A 23,214-nucleotide genomic window follows, 5' to 3' on the forward strand; every position below is an offset into this window, starting at 1 on the left:
GCCATGCCCAATACAAACCTGCTATAACAAAGCTACCTTACAAAGTTGGTATACTCCCACCCTTCCTTATTATTAAAATAAAATGGTGGGGGTAGGGCTCACCATGTTATTTTCTAGGGTACTTATTTATATTCCAGTTCTAGACTAGCTTTACAACTATCTTATCATTTTCATCTGACAATTTTTATATGCACAGAATTTTTAGTTTTTCTTTTACTTCTTAAAATATTTTGATTCATGAGGATAGGCAGTAGTTTCAAAACTCTACCATTTGTATACAGAAATAGACATCTTGAACATATATTTCATTGTCTTTATATTAAATATACACCCTGGCCGGGTAGTTCAGTTGGTTAGAGCATTGTCCCAAATGCCAAGGTTGAGGGTTTGATCCCCATTCAGGGAACATATAACAAACCAATGAATGCATTATTAACTGAAACAAATCAAAGCCTTTCTCTCTCTAAAAATCAATAAAAATATTTACATACATTTCACAGAAATTGTACTCTTCTAAATCTATAATTTTAGAATCTGTCTTCTAATTGACAGTAAAACCAACCAAAATGTAATATTCAAAACTGAAAAATATATGAGTATAGAGCATATTTGAAATGTACATCGATGCTTTTAAAGCCTCAGTGCACCAAAGCAGCAATTTTTGTTGTTGTTGTTAGTTTATATCTTTTATTAACCCATATACAATTACTTGTCTTCTTCTGGTTTGTTGAAGCAATAGATCAAACAACATTGGCCACAACAATGTCTGTCAAAGTGGCTAGCCATAAAAACTTCAGCACCACATTCATGTGAAGGGCATTCCCAATGAAGGCGACTGATTTAGCCATTCGCATTCACTTTGTAGTATTTCAGGACAGCCAGCTTAATCTTTCTCTTATACTTATTCTTATTGGGAGTAGTGTTAAAGATTTCTTCCTTTTCTTATTAGCACCACGACCAAGTCTCAACACAAGATGAAGAGTGGTCTTCTTTTAAATGTTGTAGTCAGACAAAGTACATCTGTCTTCCAGTTGCTTGCCAGCAAAGATCAGTCTTTGCTGATCAGTAGGAATTCCTTACCCTGGAACTTGGCCTTTACATTTTCTACTGTATCCAAGGGTTCTACTCGAGAGTGATGGTCTTCCCTGTAAGGGTTTTCATGAAAATCTGCATCTTGGCAGGGATTCCACCACAGATGGTGAATGAGAAAGAAAGAGTGAAGTGCAAGCCCACAGGGTTTCCCGTTTCAAAGCAGCAATTTTAGATATCACTAACTGGCCTCAAAAGAGTTAATGCATTTATTTACAGAATAAAAAGAAACTAAAGGAAAAAATCACATATGTATTGCCCAACAGGTCAATTATAGAAAGCTGACATACTATGAGACTAAAATACTATGACCAAAAGATTTACTACCTTTAGGAGAAAAGTAATCAAAGCCTATACAGCTATGGCATAAGAGTTCAGGTTATTGTAAAGGTTACACACACACACACACACACACACACACACACACACACACACTCAAGCAGAATAGCATCAAAATACTATTTCGATCTGTACTTAAGAGAGCTGATTATAAAAATAAAATTTTTCACAAGTTTTCTGTGAAATCAGATTTCTAAAACCAAGAAGAATGTAAACTTAGAAAATAGATTTTGTTAGTCCACAGAGTATGCAATACCTAATTTGTTAAATAAGTGAGTTAAGACAAATTTAAAGTTTGCTAAATCCTTTAATTAATTTAACATTATACTCACCTTAGAAGCTTGTCTTAAAACATCCACCACAACTTTGACTGGTAAGCCTGCTGTGATTTCTTTCATTGCCTCAATGCACCATTTGTATGCCTAAAGAAAAAAAATTAAAAATAAATAAATATATATATTCTTTCTTCAAATTTTCAAGTACTTGAAGAAGAACACACAAAATATTTACACTTACAATTTTTTCTAAGGCTAAGTTCTTAGGATATATAACACATATTCAGGAAATCAGAGCCATGTTCTCTTCTCTTTGCACATACTGTTCCCTCTGCCTTAGAATACATTCCTCTTTCCTCTTAACCCATCTAACTTATCTCTCAAGTTTCAGTCCTAGACTAGGTTTCCTGTACTTTCCTTCTCCTACTGTAATGCTTATTATTTAATTTGGGGGGGGGGGGTCATATATTTTGTTTTATTTTTTGTTGTATGTATTGGGATAACATTGGTTAATACAATTATATAGGTTTCAGGTGTACAATTCTGTAATACACCATCTGTATATTGTACTGTGTGTTCATCACCCCAAGTCAAGTCTTTCATCACCATTTATCCCCCGCTATACCCTCCCCTACCTCCTCCCACCCCCCTTTTACTCTAGTAATCACATGCTATTGTCTGTGTCTATGAGCTGGTACTATTTTATATCTTACTTGCCTATTTAGTTGACTGCTTCCTTTATGCCAGCTATTGTTCCAAACACTTTATGTGTATTAACACATTTAACTGACACAACAGCCCCATGAAATATGTAACATTTCTATGGAAAACTGAGGTGCAGAAAAGTCTAGATACCTAGATACTAGCCAGGCAGTGTGCTAGTATCTAGGTATCTAGTGAGGAACAAAACATAAAATGACCCGCCGAAACCTGTTTGGCTCAGTGGATAGAGCGTCAGCCTGCGGACTGAAGGGTCCCAGGTTCGATTCCAGTCAAGGGCATGTACCCGAGTTGCGGGCACATCCCCAGTGGGAGATGTGCGGGAGGCAGCTGATCGATGTTTCTCTCTCATCGATGTTTCTAACTATCTCTCTCCTTTTCTCTCTGTAAAAAATCAATAAAAAATATATTTTAAAAAAAATCAAATACTAGTAAATAAATGAAAAATAAAAAAATTTCCTGCCCCTCACTGGGGAAGGGTATAGTTCCCTTTCACGTTAAAGATTAGAGTGGTCATGTGATTTCCTTTGGCTAATTAAAATATGAATAGAAGTGAAATGTGCCATTTCTGGAAGAAAGTTCTAAGAGTCAGTATTACTTCCTCATGATGTTTTCTGCCTCTGCTACAAGGCTGATTCTGGAGAGAACCAGCTCTAATGTTCTAGATCAGTGGTTCTCAACCTTCCTAATGCCGCGACCCTTTAATACAGTTCCTCATGTTGTGGTGACCTCCAACCATAAAATTATTTTCGTTGCTACTTCATAACTGTAATTTTGCTACTGTTATGAATAGTAATGTAAATATCTGATATACAGGATGTATTTTCATTGTTACAAATTGAACATAATTAAAGCATAGTGATTAATCACAAAAACAATATGTAATTATATATTCAATATGTGTTTTCAGATGGTCTTAGGCGACCCCTGTGAAAGGGTCGTTTGACCCCCCAAAAGGGGTCGCGACTCACAGATTGAGAACTGCTGTTCTAGATATAAACTGCTTCATCACATGGAATTTTGAGCAAATGCAGACATAGTGTTAAGCAGAGCAACAGAGATCCCCAAGACAGGCTGTAGCATGAGTGTAAAATAAACTTGCATTGTTCCAATCTACTGCTATTTTAGGGTTATTATCTCAGTAGAGCCTAGCCTACTGTAACTTATATCAGGCTATGGTGATAATTCATATCTGCTGACTTAGTAACTATATCCTCAAGATTGTGTACTTTTCTATAGTTATCACTGACAAATGTATTTATATTTAAAAAAATAAACTATCAAAATTATCCAAGAAACATCTATAAACATTCCTCATGAAACTGCTGAGAGCTACAAACATCATGAATAAGGCACAGTATAAAACCCCAATTAAAATACAGGGGGGAAAAATTACGGTCAATTAAATGGTAACTGCCTAATAAAGAAAATGGAAACTGGTAAATAAAAGGTACTTTGTTCCACTGGCTATATTAAGATGAGCCTGGGGCTGAATATGGGAGTAAAGAATGGCATGATTTGAATCACTCTAGATAACAGAAATAACAGAGTGTAGTTCTAGAGGGCAGTATAAAAAATAAGGATAAAAAAATGATAAAAGAGGCACCAGAGATGACTTGCGTTCCTATGGAGAAATATAAAAAATGGTGAGGCACCTGAATAGCTCTTAATACTCAAACTGTTATTATTTACCCCTCTCTCATTTCCAGTAAATTAGGCTATTCACACAAAGGCCTTCTGTGAATGGATTGGTTGTAGGTGTATGAAAATCTTGGAAAGGGTCCAAATTCTATGCCTTGATCAATAAGCTATGGAACAGACACTGCACACAGGGACAGCAAAACAATCCATCAACAAAACTAATTCAGCAGATAGAGGACCTCAGCATCAAAAATAATCACAAGAGTATACATAAACCAGCTGAGAAATTGCAGGCATGCTGCTAAGAATTTTAGATTTTTATAAATGGGTTCAGTGTCTTCTTATATAGATACTAGAGGCCCGGTGCATGACATTCATGCACTCTGGGGTAGGGTGTGGGGAGGGGGGTTTGGGTTCCCTCAGCCCGGCCTGCACCCTCTCACAGTCCAGGAGCCCTCGGGGGATGTCTGACTGATGGCTTAGGCCCACTCCCCACCTGCCCTTCCCCACACTGGAGCAGGCCTAAGCCAACAGTCGGACATCCTTAGTGCTGCTGCAGAGGTGGGAGAGGCTCCCGCCACCACCACTGTGCTCGCCAGCCATGAGCCCAGCTTCTGGATGAGCAGCGCTCCCCCTGTGGGAACGCACTGACCACCAGGGGGCAGCTCCTTCATTGAGTGTCTGCCCTCTGGTGGTCAGTGTGTGTCATAGCGACCAGTTGTTCCACTGTTTAGTCAATTTGCATATTAGCCTTTTATTATATAGGACTAGAGGCCCATTGCACGAAGATTCGTGCAATAGGCCTTCTTTCCCCTAGCTGCCAGCACCAGTTTTCCTCTGGCACCTGGGACCCAGACCTTCACTCTGGCCACCGCCTTCTATCTTTGCTCTGGACACAGTCTTCGCTGGGGCTGGAGCCTTCAGTCTTTGCTCCTCGCTCCTGCCAGAGTCTTCAATCTCTGGCCAGAGCTGCTCCTGCAGCTCCTTCCGCCCCCCACCCTCCCCTTCATAGCTTGACCGCTGCTTCGCCTGCAGACCTCGCCAACGGGCTCCTGGGTCCCGGGGGGCTGCCTTGCCTGCGACCTGGCTTTCTGGCGGCTCTTGGGGTCGCACAGGGAGGCTTGGATGGTGGCTCCCAGTGTCCCGCCCTGCCTGCAGTATGCAAATTAGCCGCCATCTTTGTTGATGGTTAATTTGCATATTGCACTGATCAGCTAATGGCGATGGTAGTGAAGGCACGGTTAATTACCACGTTTGTCTATTATTAGATAGGATTACAAGCAAGAGGAGCACCGGAGTTGCTTAACACTTGGATTGTGGGAAACGAGTTAAGTCGGCTCGCGTGAATTGCGCGTACTCCGCGGGAGCCGTCTTAACTCGGTTCATATAGATTTGCGGTGGAGTGCGGGAAACGTGTAAACTCGGGCCGATTGTAACTGCGTATTACCAAATATTTGTTTGTTTGCCGTTCACAAAGATACCTACCTGCGTATGCGAACCGCCATCTTATATTCTGGCGGGAAATTCACCCGACACCGGTTAATACCACTTTATAATTACTCTAGAATTTTCTAGTTTTACTTCTAACTGTAATTTTCCTTTAAATATGGAATATATATTTATGTTAATGGGGCAAAAATCAAGATAGGAATAATTTTAAAATATAAAAGCTAACTGACAGCATGAAATTATTGATATTCTTCCATAAATAAAGTAACCAAGTTAATAAACAGATCACTTCTCAACTATGTATTCATTACCCCTAAAGCATTAATTTAGTAGTATAAAGCCAGGTGTGAAGCTATCTTTCTCATAAGGCAGGGGAAGGAGCAAAACAATGCAATAAAGTATAAATAAAATCTAGCTTCCCACTGAAATGAATGCCTTCAAATTATGAGAGTTCACCCAGAGTTATACATTCAATAAAAAGCATCTACTGAAGGCCTATTTAGCAGAGCATGCCCATCAAAATAACTTAGGTGAAATACATTTGATCAAAATAAAAACAAAAACAAAACAAACCCTAAATCACACATGTTTATATTGAAAACCCATCTCACAGAATTCTTGGCTGATTTAAAATATATTTTTTGGCTGATTTAAAATATTTCATTACAAATGTGTACTGCTTTAAGTAAACCTAACATGTGAAAATGAGATCTATTAAGACAAAAATACAAGAGTATATGATTTATCCTCTGTTTTAGAAATATTTACCAGTCACAATGAAATATACTTCAAAATACTCACCTCATCATAGTGACTTTTTGCAAACAGAAGTGCACACAGTTCTCCATAGAGTGCGGCTTTGTTTGCTTGCTGGCCATGTTTTGAGAGTTTATCCATGTATGTCTGAGCTAACTTAAATGTTTCTTCACCCAAATGATATTTACAGTTTCCATTTCGCACATGAAGCAACCTGCAAAGTACAAAAACATGCCTCTATTTTTTATATTTCCAGCATGGTTGACCTGATAACCTTTACAGATCACCAATGTAGCACCCAAATGAGTTAAAGTAACTAGATACAAGAAATGAGGCGGCATTAGAAAACAGCTGTCTGGTCCAAACTGGGATCTATTAATGAACATGAAGTATATGCTCTTCCCAGAAAGCTACCCATGATTAACTTTGTCCAACTTTGATTCCTTATATTCTCTAAATATTTTGCATGCTTTGTGCACTCAGCATGTACTAAATCTATCTACATCTAACTCCAAACTCTCTGTGTTCCAAATCTAAAAGTAATGCAGTCTCATTATAAAAAATTTAGAAGACAATGAAGAAAATAAAAATCAATGTGAAATACTATTACCTATCATTACCTTCCATTCTTTTTTTTAGTATATTTGTGCAACACTTGATCAGTTACCACTCGTTTTATGTTGCTTTATAAACGCTCATTTTTGCTTATCTTTCCGGTAACATAAGTTCATTAAAAATAGTGATATTGTCAGATGTTTCCTTTATAACCTTTATCCTCTATAGTAGAAAAATACAGAGTTCTTTACACAAAGAAACTGTAAAACTATGATGATTCTCTAATACTATGACAAGTAGTGAAACGCTTTAGGGCAGACTGAGCTGTAGAGAGCAATAGTCGACATGCAAAACAAGAGTGTGAGGGCTGGAGTTATATTTATGTTTCTATTATGATGCTAGCTAGAGCATTATGTCTATGTATCTATGATGTCAATATAATTTTCTGAAAATTGTAAACCCTGGGAAGAAATAAAGGAATAAAAATCACTGTAAACAAACAAACAAACAAACCCAAGTATAGAGAGGTAAGGAAGCAGTCTTCAGGAGTATAAAAATATATATTTACTTAAAATTTATTTTTTCTATCTCCACCAAAAATATTAACAGATCAATGATGAGAAACATTCTAAAAATCTTCTAATCTATATTAATCCTTTGTACTGTCAGGAAAAAATGAGTAACTTCAAATGAACCAGAACTATTCAATAAAGTAGCAAATACTACACAATGCCAGTGCATCCTCCTAACACACACCATATGGTTAATCTGCTTTTAGAAAAGACTAAAATACTCAAGCAAAATAATATACTGAGACTAATAAAAAAATCTGAAGGAGTATCTTTCACTCATAATATCAAATTCCAACTTAAAGTGAAGGTAAATGTAATAATTTAAAGTAAATGTAATAACTTATCAGGCTACTGCTGAATAATGCATTATTGGATTTATATTTTTAAGCAGAAACATAAAAACAAAATATATATATCTTGGTGTATAGACATTTCATGCAAAAGTAAATGTACTCATATAGAAAAAGGAGACAATATCACTTTTAATACAAAATTGATGATCTAATTATCAGTTTGTAATGACCTGTCACAATGGAAACCATACACAGAAAAATAAAACTGAAATCTAGCAAAAGATTACAGTAAAAAAACAACAATACAAAAACAGTAATTCAAATGATAAAGTTTTGATGGTCTCACAGTCAAATACTGATTGAGCATCTATTACATGTTAGTCATTTTTTTCTAGAAGCAAACGACGTAGTGGTAAACGAGAGAAAGAATCCATGGTCATAAGAAACTTCATTCCAGTAGGGAGACATGTGTTAGGATAGACCAACAAACACACCAATAAGACTTTCATTTAAAGATAAATGCTATGAAGATGATAAAAATAGGGTAATATGATTAAGACCTTTATAAAGGAAGTGCTTGGGATAGACAGGGTAGAATTGTCTTGAGGTTAACATATGAGTTGACACCTAAGTGATAAAGAGGCAATCATGTGAAGATCTGGGAGAAAATATATTCCAAACAGAAAAACAAATCCAAAGGCTCCAAGAAAGGGAAAAAAAAACTGGCATAATCAAAGACCAGAAAAAAGGCCAACGTGCCTGGAGTTTTATGAATAGGAGATTATGTAAAGAGAGATGAGAAAGTAAATCTAATTGCAATAGTGAATGAGATTATTTCATTTATGCTCTATAACAATGCTCTTTAATAAAACTTCCTGAAATGTTCTATACCTGCTTTACTCAATTTAGTAGCCACTAGCCACAGTGGCTTCTGAGTATCTGAAATATCCCTAGTGTGACTGAGGGGCGTTTTTCATTTTAGTTAAATTTAAATAGTCACTATGGTATTACAGAAGACATTACAACAGCGGTTCTCAACCTATGGGTCGCGACCCCTTTGGCGGTCGAACAACCCTTTCACAGGGGTCGCCTAAGACCATCCTGCATATCAGATATTTACATTACGATTCATAACAGTAGCAACATTACTGTTATGAAGTAGCAACGAAAATAATTTTATGGTTGGGTCACAACATGAGGAACTGTATTTAAAGGGCCAGAAGGTTGAGAACCACTGCATTATAATGACTTAGAAAAAAAAAAAAATCCTTGAAATAAAAAGACTTGGTATTGGAAATATATATTTCACAGTTATTCAAATGGTTAAATAAGGTTAAACCCAGTCATGGGTTAATTTATAGAGCAAAAAGAACAGTGTTACCTCTCATTGCTACAATACCAAGAATTGCATTTCCAGCTTTCAAAGTAGGCATTTCCCCTAAGAATAAGGTTCTAGAAATTATTTAGTAATTGGCACATGGTAGGGGTAGAAAACAAAAGATTTCATGCCAGAAAAGCACACCTTGGTAATTTCTCCAGTCCATGATAGTTGTCTACTGAAACAAAAGGGCAGAAACTCTTCAGGATCTGTGTCCATCTGGGCTTATATTAAGTAGGATGTAAAGGCCCAGAAACTTTTGAACAAACTGAGGATCTAATTTTGCCTCAACACTCAGCCTAATGAAAAGACAAGTTAGGTTCTCAAGGTCATTCAAATATGGCTCTTACTATGTAAGCACAGTATTTTCTTATTATTTTTTAAAAATTGATTTTACTTTTTAGAGCAGTTTTATATTCACAGCAAAAACTGAGCAGAAGCTACAAATATATTCAAGCGTCTAGAGATATTCAAATTCAATAAAAATAGAAGACTATATATTCAGTAAATTGAGCAGACTTTAGGTAACTTAGGGAGTCAAGTTTCTATGATTTTTTTAAACTTTATTTTTATTTCCCTTTAGTTTTGTTAAAAAATTATTTTGAAGAAAAGTCAAATTGGGGAACAGAGAGAAAACCTATATAAAAAGAGCTAAACTAAATGTTATATGTGCAGAAAAGATAAGGACAGTAAAAAGCAGAATTACTTCTACATTTGCTTGCTTTTCCTTTAAGAACATATGTTTTTGTTTTTTTTTTTCTAAAATATATTTTATTGATATTTTACAGAGAGGAAGGGAGAGGGATAGAGAGTTAGAAACATCGATGAGAGAGAAACATCCATCAGCTGCCTCCAGCACACCCCCTACTGGGGATGTGCCCGCAACCAAGGTACATGCCCTTGACCGGAATCGAACCTGGGACCCTTCAGTCGGCAGACCGACACTCTGTCCACTGAGCCAAACCGGTTAGGGCAAAGAACATATGTTTAAACGATATATTTTTAAAGAAAACTGTTACGTGTAAGTAAAATACTAATCTTGTCATGGATGATTCTAGAAGTGTAAACAGAGCAAGGGTAAACAAAAATAATAACACCCAAGAAAAAAGTATATTTCTTTTCCTAGCATCCCATGCCTAGCACAGTTCCTGGTATATACTATGCACTTAATAAATATTTGTTGAATGAATGAACAGACAAGTTCTCTGACAAAGCAAAAATAAATACAGACAGTCTGGTTCATAATACTCAAATCTAAGCTAAAATAACTATAGCAAGTTAACTATATTTTGGGGATGAGAGACAGGAAGCCAGACTAGTGAAACTCTGACATATAAAAATCACGTCACAGGTTAATTCAAATAGTGATGTACGTTTAGAATCTGAGTTAAAACCATAAAAGCTACTAAATACCATTAGAGCAGGTAATTGTAGGATCTATTCCAACTTACCTCACACAACATTCTACTGCACGAAACCAATGAAGCATCTCATCATGTAGAGTACATAACTGAAGGCAGGACAGAAAAACTTTCTCAGCATCACTGTACCAGCCTGCATCAGAAAGAAAGCCACCTGAAGGACAAGAAAAATCATTAACTCTTAGATAATTTAATAAATCACTTGATGCCCTAGCTGGTTTGGCTAAGTGGATAGAGCATCAGCCTGAAAACTGAAGGGTCCCGAGTTTAATTCCGGTCAAGGGCATATGTCCTGGTTGCAGGCTCGATCCCCAGGAGGGGGTGTGCAGAGGCATGATGATTCTCTCTCATCATTGATGTTTCTATCTCTCTCTTCTTCTCCCTTCCTCTCTGAAATCAATAAAAATATTTTTTTAAAAATAGTGTCAATAGTCTTAACAGTGTCAAAGTGTCTGAGTTAAGAAAATAATATATTTTACTCATATCCATGTTTGATGTTTAATTAAAGCTACATGTAATCAAACAAATATTTTAATTGTAGAGAAGTATGCTTAAGAACACTTTATGGCCCTCACCAAGTGACTGAATAACATGATTATTATACATATTCATACTCAGCAGCCTCTACTCACCATCCTCACAGATGTGTAGTGCTGGTTATTAACTACTAGAGGCCCGGTGCACAAAATTCGTGCACTGGGTGTGTGTGTGTGTGTGTGTGTGTGTGTGTGTGTGTGTGTGTCCCCCTCAGCCCAGCCTGCACCCTCTCCAATCTAGGACCCCTTGAGGGATGTCCGACTGCCCATTTAGGCCTGATCACAATCCAGGACTGCTGGCTCCCAACCGCTCACCTGCCTGCCTGCCTGGTTGGCCTTAACCGCTTCTGTCTGCCAGCCTGATCACCCCCTAACCACTCCCCTGCCAGCCTGATCGACGCCTAACTGCTCCCCTGCCGGCCTGATTGCCCTTAATTGCCCTCCCCTGCCAGCCTGGTCTCCCCTAACTGTCCTCCCTTGCAGGCCTGGTTGCCCCTAACCACTTCTGTCTGCCAGCCTGATCACCCCCTAACCATTCCCCTGCCAGCCTGGTTGCCCCTAACTGCTCTCCTCTTCAGGCCTGGTCACCCCTAACTGCCCTCCCCTGCAGGCCTGGTTGCCCCCAGTTGCCCTCCCCTGCAGGCCTGGTCGCCCCCAACTGCCCTTCCTTGCCAGCCTGGTCGCCCCTAACTGCTCTCCTCTGCAGGCCTGGTTGCCCCCAACTGCCCTCCCCTGCAGGCCTGGTCCCCCCGCAAATGCCCTCCCCTGCAGGCCTGGTCCCTCCGCAACTGCCCTCCCTTGCAGGCCTGGGTCCCAAGTGTCCTCCCCTGCAGGCCTGGTCGTCCCCCCCCCCCCAAATGCCCTCCGTTGCAGGCCTGGTCCCTCCCAACTGTCCTCCCCTGCCGGCCATCTTTGACCACATGGGGGCGGCCATCTTGTATGTTGGAGTGACGGTCAATTTGCATATTACGGTTTTATTATATAGGATTGTCTCTCAGCTTCAAATAAACCTTTTTAGATTCTGTTTTATGACACTGGAAACTAGATTTGCCAGTGGAATCCCCATAGTCTCTGTCAAAAGGAGCAACTGGAGTGGTAGAGGAGGAACAAGAGACACTCCTTCCTGTTTGCTTCCAGTTTCTGTCAGCAAAGCCCCTGCTGACAGCAAAACCCCAGAGTAATGCTCTTTACTCTGGTAGTGGCAATTCATTCCAAAAGCCAGTTGTAGTTACAGTTTTCTAATACTTGCAGAATTAGATTCACAGAACTCAGGTCAGAGACACCAGCACCAGCCAGTTAGGTCTGCTCCTAGTGATCTAAGTTCTAGACCCGTAGGCTCCACTTCTCAGTGCTCTGAGGCACCTGTAGCCTGGCAGTATCCCAGCTTTTAAGGCACCTTATCAACCTTCTAAATTTTAATAATTACAACCCCAGCTCTTGGTTCCCTAAGCCCTAGGTGTGGTAGTTGATTCTATTTTTAAATATATTTTTTATTGATTTCAGCAAGAGAAAGAAACATCAATGATGAAAGACCATCATTGATTGGCTGCCTCTTGCACACCTGCACGCCCCCTATTGAGGATCGAGCCCAAAACATGGGCATGTGCCCTGACTGGGAATAGAACCAGCAACATCCTTGTGCATAGGTCGATGCTCAATCACTAAGTAACACAGGCCGGGCTCTGGGATGAAGTTTTTTCACTGTTTTGGTCATTTTAACATTAAGACTGATCATATGGCCACACAGGCCGGGCATATATAAATGAGTTTGCTAGGACTTGGCTCTTCTCCCAAGGTAATTCTTCAACCTGGCTCACTTCAATGGCCATATAAGTGTTTATGAAGATAACAGAGGACCTTAATGAATACTAGCCTGCCTGCTTTTCACATTCCTTGGTATTAAATTTTTCCCACAGATTTTTCCCACATGACCATCTAAGATTAAAGGAATGTCAACCTTAACATTCATCAAGATCACAAATGCTCTATTGTTAGAGACATTCTTTAGTCATAATTCTTTGCTGCAATTTAAATTCCACAGGACTATGGAAGGATAATTGCTGAGGCTTCTTCACAGAAAAGAATGTTCTGAAGTTCCTCCAGTAAACTGTCTATAATAACTACACAGAATTATTCTAAGATTGAAGGAAATGACCATGAAAATTTGCTGGCAAAGAAAGTGTATGTACACTGTGTATGTATATGTGTGTGTGTGTGGGGGGGGGGGAGCGACCATGCACATATTAATGTGATAAGTTAAAAATGAAAGGTAGTCTGTGGTGATAGAACAGCTCAGTATCCTGATAACAGTTATAACTGCACAGAAAGAAACACACACACACACACACACACCACACACACACAATCATGCATGTAATAGAAAAACTGGTGAAAATTAAATAAGGTCTATAGTTTAGTTAACAGTATTAAACTAGTGTCAACTTTCTGGTTTTGATATTGTCTGTAAATCTACAATCATTTCAAAATATAAAATTTTTTTTAAAGAAAGTAAAAAGGTAGCAACAACTTTAATAATTGCCTAATGGTGAAGGCCTGGGGTGGGGGGTAGGGGGCCAATGGGGAAAAAAAGGGGGGACATCTGCAATACTTTCAACAATAAATATACATTAAAAATTTATTTTGCCTGAAACACTTATCTCAGATTTGCTGAACACCATGTTAGACAAACATTAAACAATATTTTTTATATATAAGATGTCCCTCAAAAAATGTATACACTTTAACAGCTGACAGCTCAATTTTGAAAATGAAATGTATTTTAATAAATATTGCCTTTATAATTATTCTAAGTGTATGCACACATTATTTGGGATACCCTATATATAGCATACAAAACCTCAAAATCCTCTGTTTATGTTGTCAGTATAACACTCCCACAAAGATATTTAGAATTACTCTCATTTTAGAGGTGGAAAAACTGAGGTCCCAAAAGAATTAAGTCCCATGACCCTGCATACAGTAAGCTGGTGAAAGAGGCTGGTGGCTGCATGATATGGTAGAAAGATATGTGCCTAGAAATCATTTAGACACAGGATTCTAGTATGTAGGTAGTACATACTAAACTTAGTACTACCACTAGCTATGTGAGTTGAGCAAGTTACTTTACTTTTTTTTTTAGTCCATTTTCTCATTTGTAAAATGCTATTAATACCAATACTGGAATGTCATGAGGATTTAGAAAGACAGCACTTCAATGCCTAGTATAGTGCTTGGCGCAAAGTTAATGTTCAACAAATCACATCTTTTTCTGATGTTTTTCTCACAACCTCCTTATGTAGACTTTGGGATTATCCTGGGAGAATCCTTTATTGTTAGCAGGTTTAATTATGAGTCATGTCACAGAACAAAACACTACTCTATTTTACCATTACTTACCTAAAACAAAGCCCACTTGAATGGCTTTTTCCTTTACTGCAGCATCTGATTCTGCTATATAGGAGCACCTTCTGCTAAATGAGTAGGCTAAGACTGAAGCAACTTTCACACCATGATCCATCAAAGCCTGGAAACAATGATGAAGCAAATGTCTGAAAGAGAAGGAAAAGGTTATTTTATAAAGGTAATGTATTTTGTCTTTTCAGAAAGTGCTAGCTTGCTTTTTAAAAATAATTGTACAATTATTTTCCAAGATGAAGTAAGAAAAAAGGCTTTTTGCCTTATGAATTATGAAGCCATAATTCACAATTTAGCCTAGTATCTTTAATCAGTGAATCACTCAGTGATCCTGTATGGGTAAATTTATGGCAATAAAGAATAAAACTAACTTTTAACATCAGTTTTAAAAACCAAATTGGCTTATAATATAATGATAACCCAATTTACAAAATGAGCAATGATAAGAAAAAATGAAATCTTGCCTTCATGTCAACATGATCTTGAGAATATCATTCTAAGCAAAATAAGTTAGACAGAAAAAGTCAAGAACCATATGATTTCACTCATATGTGGAATATAAAACTGAACGCAACAAATGAATAAGAAAAACAAACAAAAACTCACAGACAACAGTATGGTGGTTACTAGAGGAAAGGGGGATGAGGAATAGCAAAGCATAAAGGAAAGGTCAAATATATGGTGACGAAAGATTTGACTCTGGGTGGAGAACATACAATGTAATATACAGATGATGTGTCATAGAATTGTATACTTGAAAACTATATAATTTTATTAATCAATGTCACTCCAATAAATTTAATTTTTTAAAAAAGAGCAATGGATTTCAATAGTTCTCCAAAATATACAAATGGCTAATAAGCACAAGAAAGATGTTGAACATCATTAGTCATTAGGGAAAAGCAAATCAAAATCATGATGATATACCACATCATATCTGCTAGAATGGCTATAATAATTTTGTTTAAAAGTAATGCTAAGCCCTGGCTGGTTTGGCTCAGTGGATAGAGCATTGGCCTGCAGACTGAAGTCACAGGTTCAATTCCAGTTAAGGGCACATGCCCATGTTGTGGGCTCGACCCCCAGTAGGAGGCCTACAGAAGGCAGTCGATGAATGATTCCCTCTCATTGATGTTTCTCTCTCTATGTCCCTTCCTCTCTGAAATCAATATATGTGTGTGTGTGTGTGTGTGTGTGTGTGTGTGTGTGTGTGTATAGTAATGCCAAGGAAAAAAAAGTAATGGCAAGGATACAGAAAAATTAGAACCCTCATACATCGGTGATAGAAATGAAAAATGGTATAGCTGCTGTGGAAAACAGTTTATAAGTTATTCAAAAAGTTAAACACAGGGCTGTCATATGTTTATAACTAGTTATATACAAGAGAATTAAAAACATATGTCCACACCAAATCTTGTCCAGGAACATTCAATTCATAGCAGCATTATTCATAATTGCCAAAAGGGGGAAACAACCGAAATGTTCATCAGCAAATGATTAGATAAACAAATCCATATATCCATACAATGGAAATTTATTCAACCATAAAATAGAAAAAAATACCAATATAAGTAACAACATGAATGAACCTTGAAAACATTACAGGAAGTTAAAAAAGCCAGTCACAAAAGACTATATATTGTATGAAATGTGTACAATAGGTAAATCCAGATACAGAAAGTAGATTATTAACAATAGGCCAGAGACTAGGAGTAAAAGGAAATAGGAAGTGACTGTTAATAGGTATAGGATTTCTTGTGAGGTAATGAAAATGTTCTAGATAACGGAGTCACTGCTTTGCACAAAGGGGGAAACTGTCAAACTATGTGCTTTTATTTTCACAAATACAGGGTGGTGCAAAAGCAAGTTTACAGTTGTTGGTACGCAAAACATAGTTTATTTTTGTATTATTTATTAATTACTAAAGGCCCAGTGTATGAAATTCCTGCACTGGGGGGGGGGGGGTCCCCTCAGCCCATCCTGCGGCCTCTTGCAGTCCAGGAGCCCTCGGGGGATGTCCAACTGATGGGCCTAAGCCAGCAATCGGTCGTTCTTAGCGCCGCCTGGTTCATAGGTATCATGATGTTCAACCACTGAACCACACCAGCCTGGCTACAACTACTGAGTAGCTCCCTTGGTTAGTGTAGTCCCGATATGCCAAAGTTGCAGGTTCATTCCTCAGTCAGTGCCATACAAGAATCAACCAATGAATGCATAAATAAGTGGAACAACAAATTGATGTTTCTCTCTCAAAATAAATAAAAATTACTTAGAAGTTTTTCTATAGCCTTCTTTTACCAAAATGTAGTTCTCATCTATAATTATATTTTAAAATATGTTTTTATTGAGAAAGAGGAAGAGAGAGGGAGAGAGAAACATCAATAGAGAGAAACATCTATCAGCTGCCTTCTGCATGCCCTCTACTGAGGATCAAGCCTGCAACATGGGCATGTGTCAGACCGGGAATCAAATTGGCAACCTCCTGGTGCATGGTATTACACTCAACCAACTGAGCCACAACTGCCAGGGCACATGTATTATTATTATTTTTAATATATTTTATTGATTTTTTCACAGAGAGGAAGGGAGAGGGATAGAGAGTTAGAAACATCGATGAGGGAGAAACATCGATCAGCTGCCTCCTGCACACCTCCCACTGGGGATGTACCCGCAGCCAAGGTACATGCCCTTGACCGGAATCGAACCTGGAACCCTTCAGTCCGCAGGCAGATGCTCTATCCACTGAGCCAAACCAGTTAGGCTGTATTATTTTTTTATAGGCTAACTTTAATTAATCAACTAACCAAGAAGTTTATCTACATAGTTAACACACAGGCCATATTTTAACGTTATCCTTAAAAAGTGAAATCATATGAATTACTTAGTCTATCATCCCTCTCTAAAATAAAAAAATCCACGAGGAAGCCCTAGCCATTGTGGCTCAGTGGTACAGCATAGGTCGAGCATTGAAAGGTCTAATGTTCAATTCTTGGTCAATGGCAGATACCTGGGTTGCAGATTCATTCCCCAGTGGGGGTGAAAGCGGGAAGCAACCAATCTGTATTTATCTCACATTGATCTTTCTCTCTTTCACTCTCTTCCCCTCCCTCCCTCCTTGCCTTCCACTCTCTCTAAAAAAATCAATGGGAAAAATATCGAGTGAGGATTAACAAAAACAAAATAAAACAAAACAAAACAAACAAAAGCCATGAGGAAGAGATGTCAGAGATCTTTTTCACTGCTGAAACCCCAGCATCTAGAATAGTACATGACATTTGCTGGGCATTAAACAAGAATTTGCTGAACAAATGAAATAACTTCACAACTTCATATTAGAGATTAGCAGTATTTTATAAAACTATATTCTTGTTTTCCTAGAAATGTGGGTTAGGGGAAAAAAAGAAGGCATTTAAAGCAAATTTAGGGAAGAACACTAAAGAGAACAGTAAGTACAATCAAAAGCCATGTCACCTACACCTACACGTGGCTCCTACTACATGTGAATAGCCACAATGGGGAAGATGAATTTGGTCTCCCTTTTTTGAAAGCAATGGTGGTATTAATGGCTTCATAATAATGTGACTGTACTTAATGCCACTGAATTGCATACTTAAAAATAGTTACTATAGTAAAATTTAGTTTATGTACAGTTTACCACAATATAAAAAAAATAAGTTTACCTTTTATCCAGAGCTCTCAGTACTTTAGCAAAAACTTCCAATTCACAAAATTCACTGCCCAGTTGACATAAGCGTCCCTGTTGGTAAAGCTGAAATAAAACAACAACAACAAAGAGATAATTAAAAATTTTTAATTTAATTTTAATCTCTACTTTAAGAATATTATGAATATAATTTGATGAATTTAATGAATACTACTCAAAGTTGGTATGATTACATAGTAATATTGGGAAAGATGCTTGTGCTAATAGAAAAGTAACACTAAATAAACAAATTTATACAATTCATTTATAAAAGCATTTTAATAGTTGTATCTGATAGTTAGAAATTAGTTATATGTATATGATATATGTAGACTCTAAAGAACAAAATACATAAACAAGACAGAAACAGACTCATTGATGCAGAGAACTATTGGTTCCAGAGGGGAAGAAGGATGAGGGGCTGGGTGAAAAAGGTGAAAGGATTAAGAAGTACAAATTGGCACTAGCCGGTTTGGCTCAGTGCATAGAGCGTCGGCCTGCAGACTGAAGGGTCCCAGGTTTGATTCCGGTCAAGGGCACATGCCTGGGTTGCAGGCTCGGTCCCCAGTGGGGAGTGTGCAGGAGGCAGCCGATCAATGATTCCCTATCATCAGTGATGTTTCTGTCTCTCTCTTCCTCTCTGAAATCAATCAATAAATAAGTATATATATATATATATATTTTTTTTTTTTTTTAAATATATTTTATTGATTTTTTTACAGAGAGGAAGGGAGAGAGATAGAGAGTTAGAAACATCGATCAGCTGCCTCCTGCACATCTCCCACTGGGGATGTGTCCGCAACCCAGGTACATGCCCTTGGCCGGAATCGAACCTGGGACCCTTCAGTCCGCAGGCCAACGCTCTATCCACTGAGCCAAACCGGTTCCGGCTATTTTTTTAAAGTACAAATTGGCAGTTGCAAAGTAGTCATTGGGATGTAAAGTACAGCATAGGAAACATAGTTAATAATCTCTATATATGAAAGCCTAACATGCTAAGGGTCCAACGGTTCGACCATTCAACCAGTTGCTATGATGCGCACTGACCACCAGGGGGCAGACACTCCGACTGGTAGGTTAGCTTGCTGCTGGGGTCTGGCTAATCAGGATTGGGGGAAATGGGCCGGACATGCCCTGAAGCCCTCCCTTGGTCCCTCTTCAGCCCTGATCATGCTTCGGTGGGGTCCCTCGGCCTGTGCCCTCTCGCAATCTGGGACCCCTTGGGGGATGTCGGAGAGCCAATTTCGGCCTGATCCCTGCAGGCCAGGCCAAGGGACCCCACCGGTGCACGAATCCATGCACCAGCCCTCTAGTATTATAATAATTATGTATGGTACCAGGTGGGTACATGAATTATTTGGGATCACTTTGTAAAATATATTATTATCTAACCACTACACTCTACACCTGAAACTAACAAAATACTGAATATCAACTGTAGTTGAAAAATAAAATTAAAAATTAGTATTTTTAAAACAGTATCAGGTACATGATTAAGTAATACAAAGTGTTATGTAGTTATGTATATATTAAATAAACATTAAAACGTCTTATAGAAAACTGAAGGCAATTATTGCAAGGGCAATGCAGGACAGCCCCAAACCCAGAGAAATAAAGATGGGGATAAAAACCTTTCCAAATCAATTCAAAATTATCACAGGCAAAAAGTGAACAGCTTAGTCTTAACATCTAATTAGCATATAAATAATTTAGACTAATTCCTCAAAACGAAAATTTAGAAAACTTTAGAAAAAGATATAAAAGAAATTGAGTCCAGCCCTAGCCAGTTTCGCTCAGTGAATAGAGCATAGGTCTGCAAACCAAAGGGTCCCGGGTTCAATTCTGGTCAAGGGCACATGCCCAGGTTATGGGCTTGATCCCCAGTGGGGAGTGTGCAGGTGGCAGCCGACTAATGATTCTCTCTTATCATTGATGTTTCAATCTCTCTCTCCCTTTCTCTCTGAAATCAATAAAAATACATTTTTAAGTAATAATGAAAGAGAGAGAGAGAGAGAGGATCATATATACAATCTATGAAAGTTGTGTGGCTCACTCATGTTTAAAACTGTTACCTCTGAGTCATTATATAGCAAAACCTTCAGAAATGAAAATGGGTTGTTATCAAGAAAAAATTACCATGATACATAAAACAAGTTTCAGAAAAAAATTTGAGTAATATAATTCCACTTTTTGTAAGATATATTTTTATTGATTTCAGAGAGGAAGGGAGAGGGAGAGAGAGAAACACCAACGATGAGAGGGAATTATTGACCGGTTGCCTCCTACATGCCCCCAACTGGGGACCGAGCATGTGCCCTTGACTGGAATCGAACCTGGGACCGTTCAGTCCGCAGGCCTACGTTCTATCCACTGAGCCAAACTGGTTAGGGCAATATAATTCCACTTTTGTTTCTAAATTCTATATCTACCATTATATATGCATAAGTTTTTTTAAAAATCTGAATGATATTCAATAAAATGTACATCTATGGTATAGGATTTGTATATAAAATCTTTTATCTCCACTCTCCTCATTTTTCATCTGGATTACAGCAAAGGTCTGGCAGAACTGCACTCTCCATTACTCCTGTTGGCCTTGTAATCAATTGTCCACATAGCAGCCAGAACGATCTTTTCAAAAAAGTAAATTATTTCATGCCATTTCTTTTAAAACCTTTCAGTGGAACCCTCAAAGTGAACAAAATCCAAAATATTTAATGTGGCCTTTAAGTCTCTGAAAGTATCTGATCTTGCCTATCTTTCAAATTTCATCTTTTACCACTCTTTCTCCCTATCCCCTACATTCTTGACACATTAGCTTTCTTTAGCTTTAGCTCACCTCATGACTTTTGCACACATACTGGTAAGCTGCTGCCTCCACATAAAGCACTGGTACCATGATTCTTTACCTGGTTAATTTGTAACTCATCCTAAAGGTCTCAACTAGGATGTCACTTAATTCCCCAATCTAAATTCTGTTCCCTGTTATACTTTCTCATGATTTTTCCTCCATAGTAAGTAGCATCAAGACATGAGTGCACACATGCACTTAAACAATAATTTGTTAAACATGTCACTCCAATACCCTCTGCACTCTATGAGGTGACCGTTGTCACCACTATATTCCCAATACCTATCAAAGCGTCTAGTCTAGTGCTTAATATACATTCAATATTTTCTGAATGCATAATCAAAATGGGCAGAGATCTACTTTGGATGGAATTCAGAACCTAAGGAAAAATAATTCAAGACAGTCTCTACTCTGGAGTTTATCATTATTTATTGAAACTGCCCCAATTCCTCTGATGAATCTGACACTAAGAGAAAAACCCTGATTTCACAGTTACTTACTGTCTCCCCAGGCAGACTGTAAGCACCTTAATGAGAAACATTTACTAGGCAGCCTTCTGCCCCATCTCTACAGTACTCTATATAGAACAGTGCTTATGCAATAAACTGAGAACAAATTTGAATGCAAACTTAACAACCTAGAGTCATGAAGAACATAAAGTGCCAGTTCCTAAATGAAAAAAAATCAAGAACAAATTTTAAATAATAGCTGCTTAAAGTTATAGAGAAAAGCAAGTGTTTCCTATTTTTAACATCAGGTATTTTACCCAAGTAACCCTGGCATATTCATTACATGAAACTCTTATCTTACTGAACCTGTTTTATCTCTGTAATTTTCACAAAGGCAAAATATTATAGCTAGGAACATCCTACTTATTATGTTTTTATTAACTTAATAAATATCAGGAACATTTGTGTAAAGCTCTGTGCTAGGTATTGGGTATATGGTGATGACCAAGGTCACCACAGTAATACAAAGTCAGTAGGAATTGTTCTTTGATCTCAAAAACTTTAAAATCTGTCAGAGTAGAAAAGCAATGTTCACAGATTATACAGTAGAGGTAGGCAGCATATTTTAGAAACATAATAAAATGCCCACTCCAAGGATAAATTTCTGCTGAATTTTGAAGAGAGAATCATTGATTGGCTGCCTTCTGCACGCCTCACACTGGGGATTGAGCCCACAACCTGGGCATGTGCCCTGACTGGAAATTGAACCGTGACCACATGGTTCATAGGTCAACACTCAACCACTGAGCCAAGCCAGCCGGGCAAATTTCTTGCTTATTAACATTTACATTTTAATTTCTCAGCTGCTTTATACTCTGTCATACTTTTCTTTTTAAATACAACTGAACAACATGATTTTTCATATCTTGCAGGGCAAACTTCTTTGCTTACTGGCAAATAAGCCAAAGGTCTATCAGGGGTCCTGAAACTACGGCCCACGGGCCACATGCAAATACAAATATTGTATTTGTTCCCGTTTTGTTTTTTTATTTCAAAATAAGATATGTGCAGTGTGCATAGGAATTTGTTCATAGTTTTTTTTTTTAAACTATAGTCCGGCCCTCCAACGGTCTGAGGGACAGTGAACTGGCCCCCTGTTTAAAAAGTTTGAAGACCCCTGGTAAGTGGACATGTTCATTTCATTAAAAAGCACAAGAAACAGTTAACTTACTAAAGTTTAAATATGCTGTAAATTTAAATATGCTGTCCACTAGATCCACCATCCATTAAATAAGAGTTTCCCCCACCTCCAATTGTAATGTGAATGAATTTATGTCCAATACCCAGATTCTTTAACTCTATTGCTCACTTGATGTGTTAATGGCTTAATTTTCAAGATAGCATGATTGTGTTAATTTTGGAAGATGCTACCATGATATAAATGGAAGGTTAAAACAAAAATCTAGTTAGATGTAAGATCTAACCAATAATGATAACCAGCCATATGCAACTCATAAGTAATCTGTAAATTTGAATAAATTTCTCAGCTTTTCTTAAAGCTTCTCTACCAATGTGGTGAAAATTAGAAGTATATCCATGAGATAATAGAGAGAGGGTAGTATGGTTATAAGAAACACATTCTATATTCTAAATAATCAACTTTAAAACATTTGTTTCCTCTGATTTCAGAATTACATACATTTTTAGAAAAATTAAAAAATCTAGAAAAATTTTATTTAAAAAAAGAAAAGTATTAATTTGATTTTACTATTA

The 23,214-nt window shown here is 37.7% G+C and overlaps 1 protein-coding gene and 1 pseudogene across 1 annotated transcript in view; both read right to left on the reverse strand.

Moving 5' to 3' along the window:
- Window positions 1–23,214, reverse strand: part of APPBP2 (amyloid beta precursor protein binding protein 2) — a 48,867-nt gene that overhangs the window by 16,581 nt on the left and 9,072 nt on the right. Inside the window, exons 2-6 of the mRNA XM_070395488.1 lie at window positions 18,119–18,207; window positions 14,421–14,572; window positions 10,519–10,642; window positions 6,315–6,483; window positions 1,761–1,850 (exon numbers count right to left, since the gene is read on the reverse strand). Coding sequence (XP_070251589.1) covers window positions 1,761–1,850; window positions 6,315–6,483; window positions 10,519–10,642; window positions 14,421–14,572; window positions 18,119–18,207 — 624 coding nt within the window. The remainder of the gene's footprint in view (window positions 1–1,760; window positions 1,851–6,314; window positions 6,484–10,518; window positions 10,643–14,420; window positions 14,573–18,118; window positions 18,208–23,214) is intronic.
- Window positions 701–1,173, reverse strand: LOC138994226 (ubiquitin-ribosomal protein eS31 fusion protein-like; annotated as a pseudogene).

This window comes from Myotis yumanensis, unplaced genomic scaffold (genome assembly GCF_028538775.1).
Source record: "Myotis yumanensis isolate MYYU_CA2020_CCGP unplaced genomic scaffold, mMyoYum1.0.hap1 SCAF_16, whole genome shotgun sequence".
NCBI classification, from domain to species: domain Eukaryota; kingdom Metazoa; phylum Chordata; class Mammalia; order Chiroptera; family Vespertilionidae; genus Myotis; species Myotis yumanensis.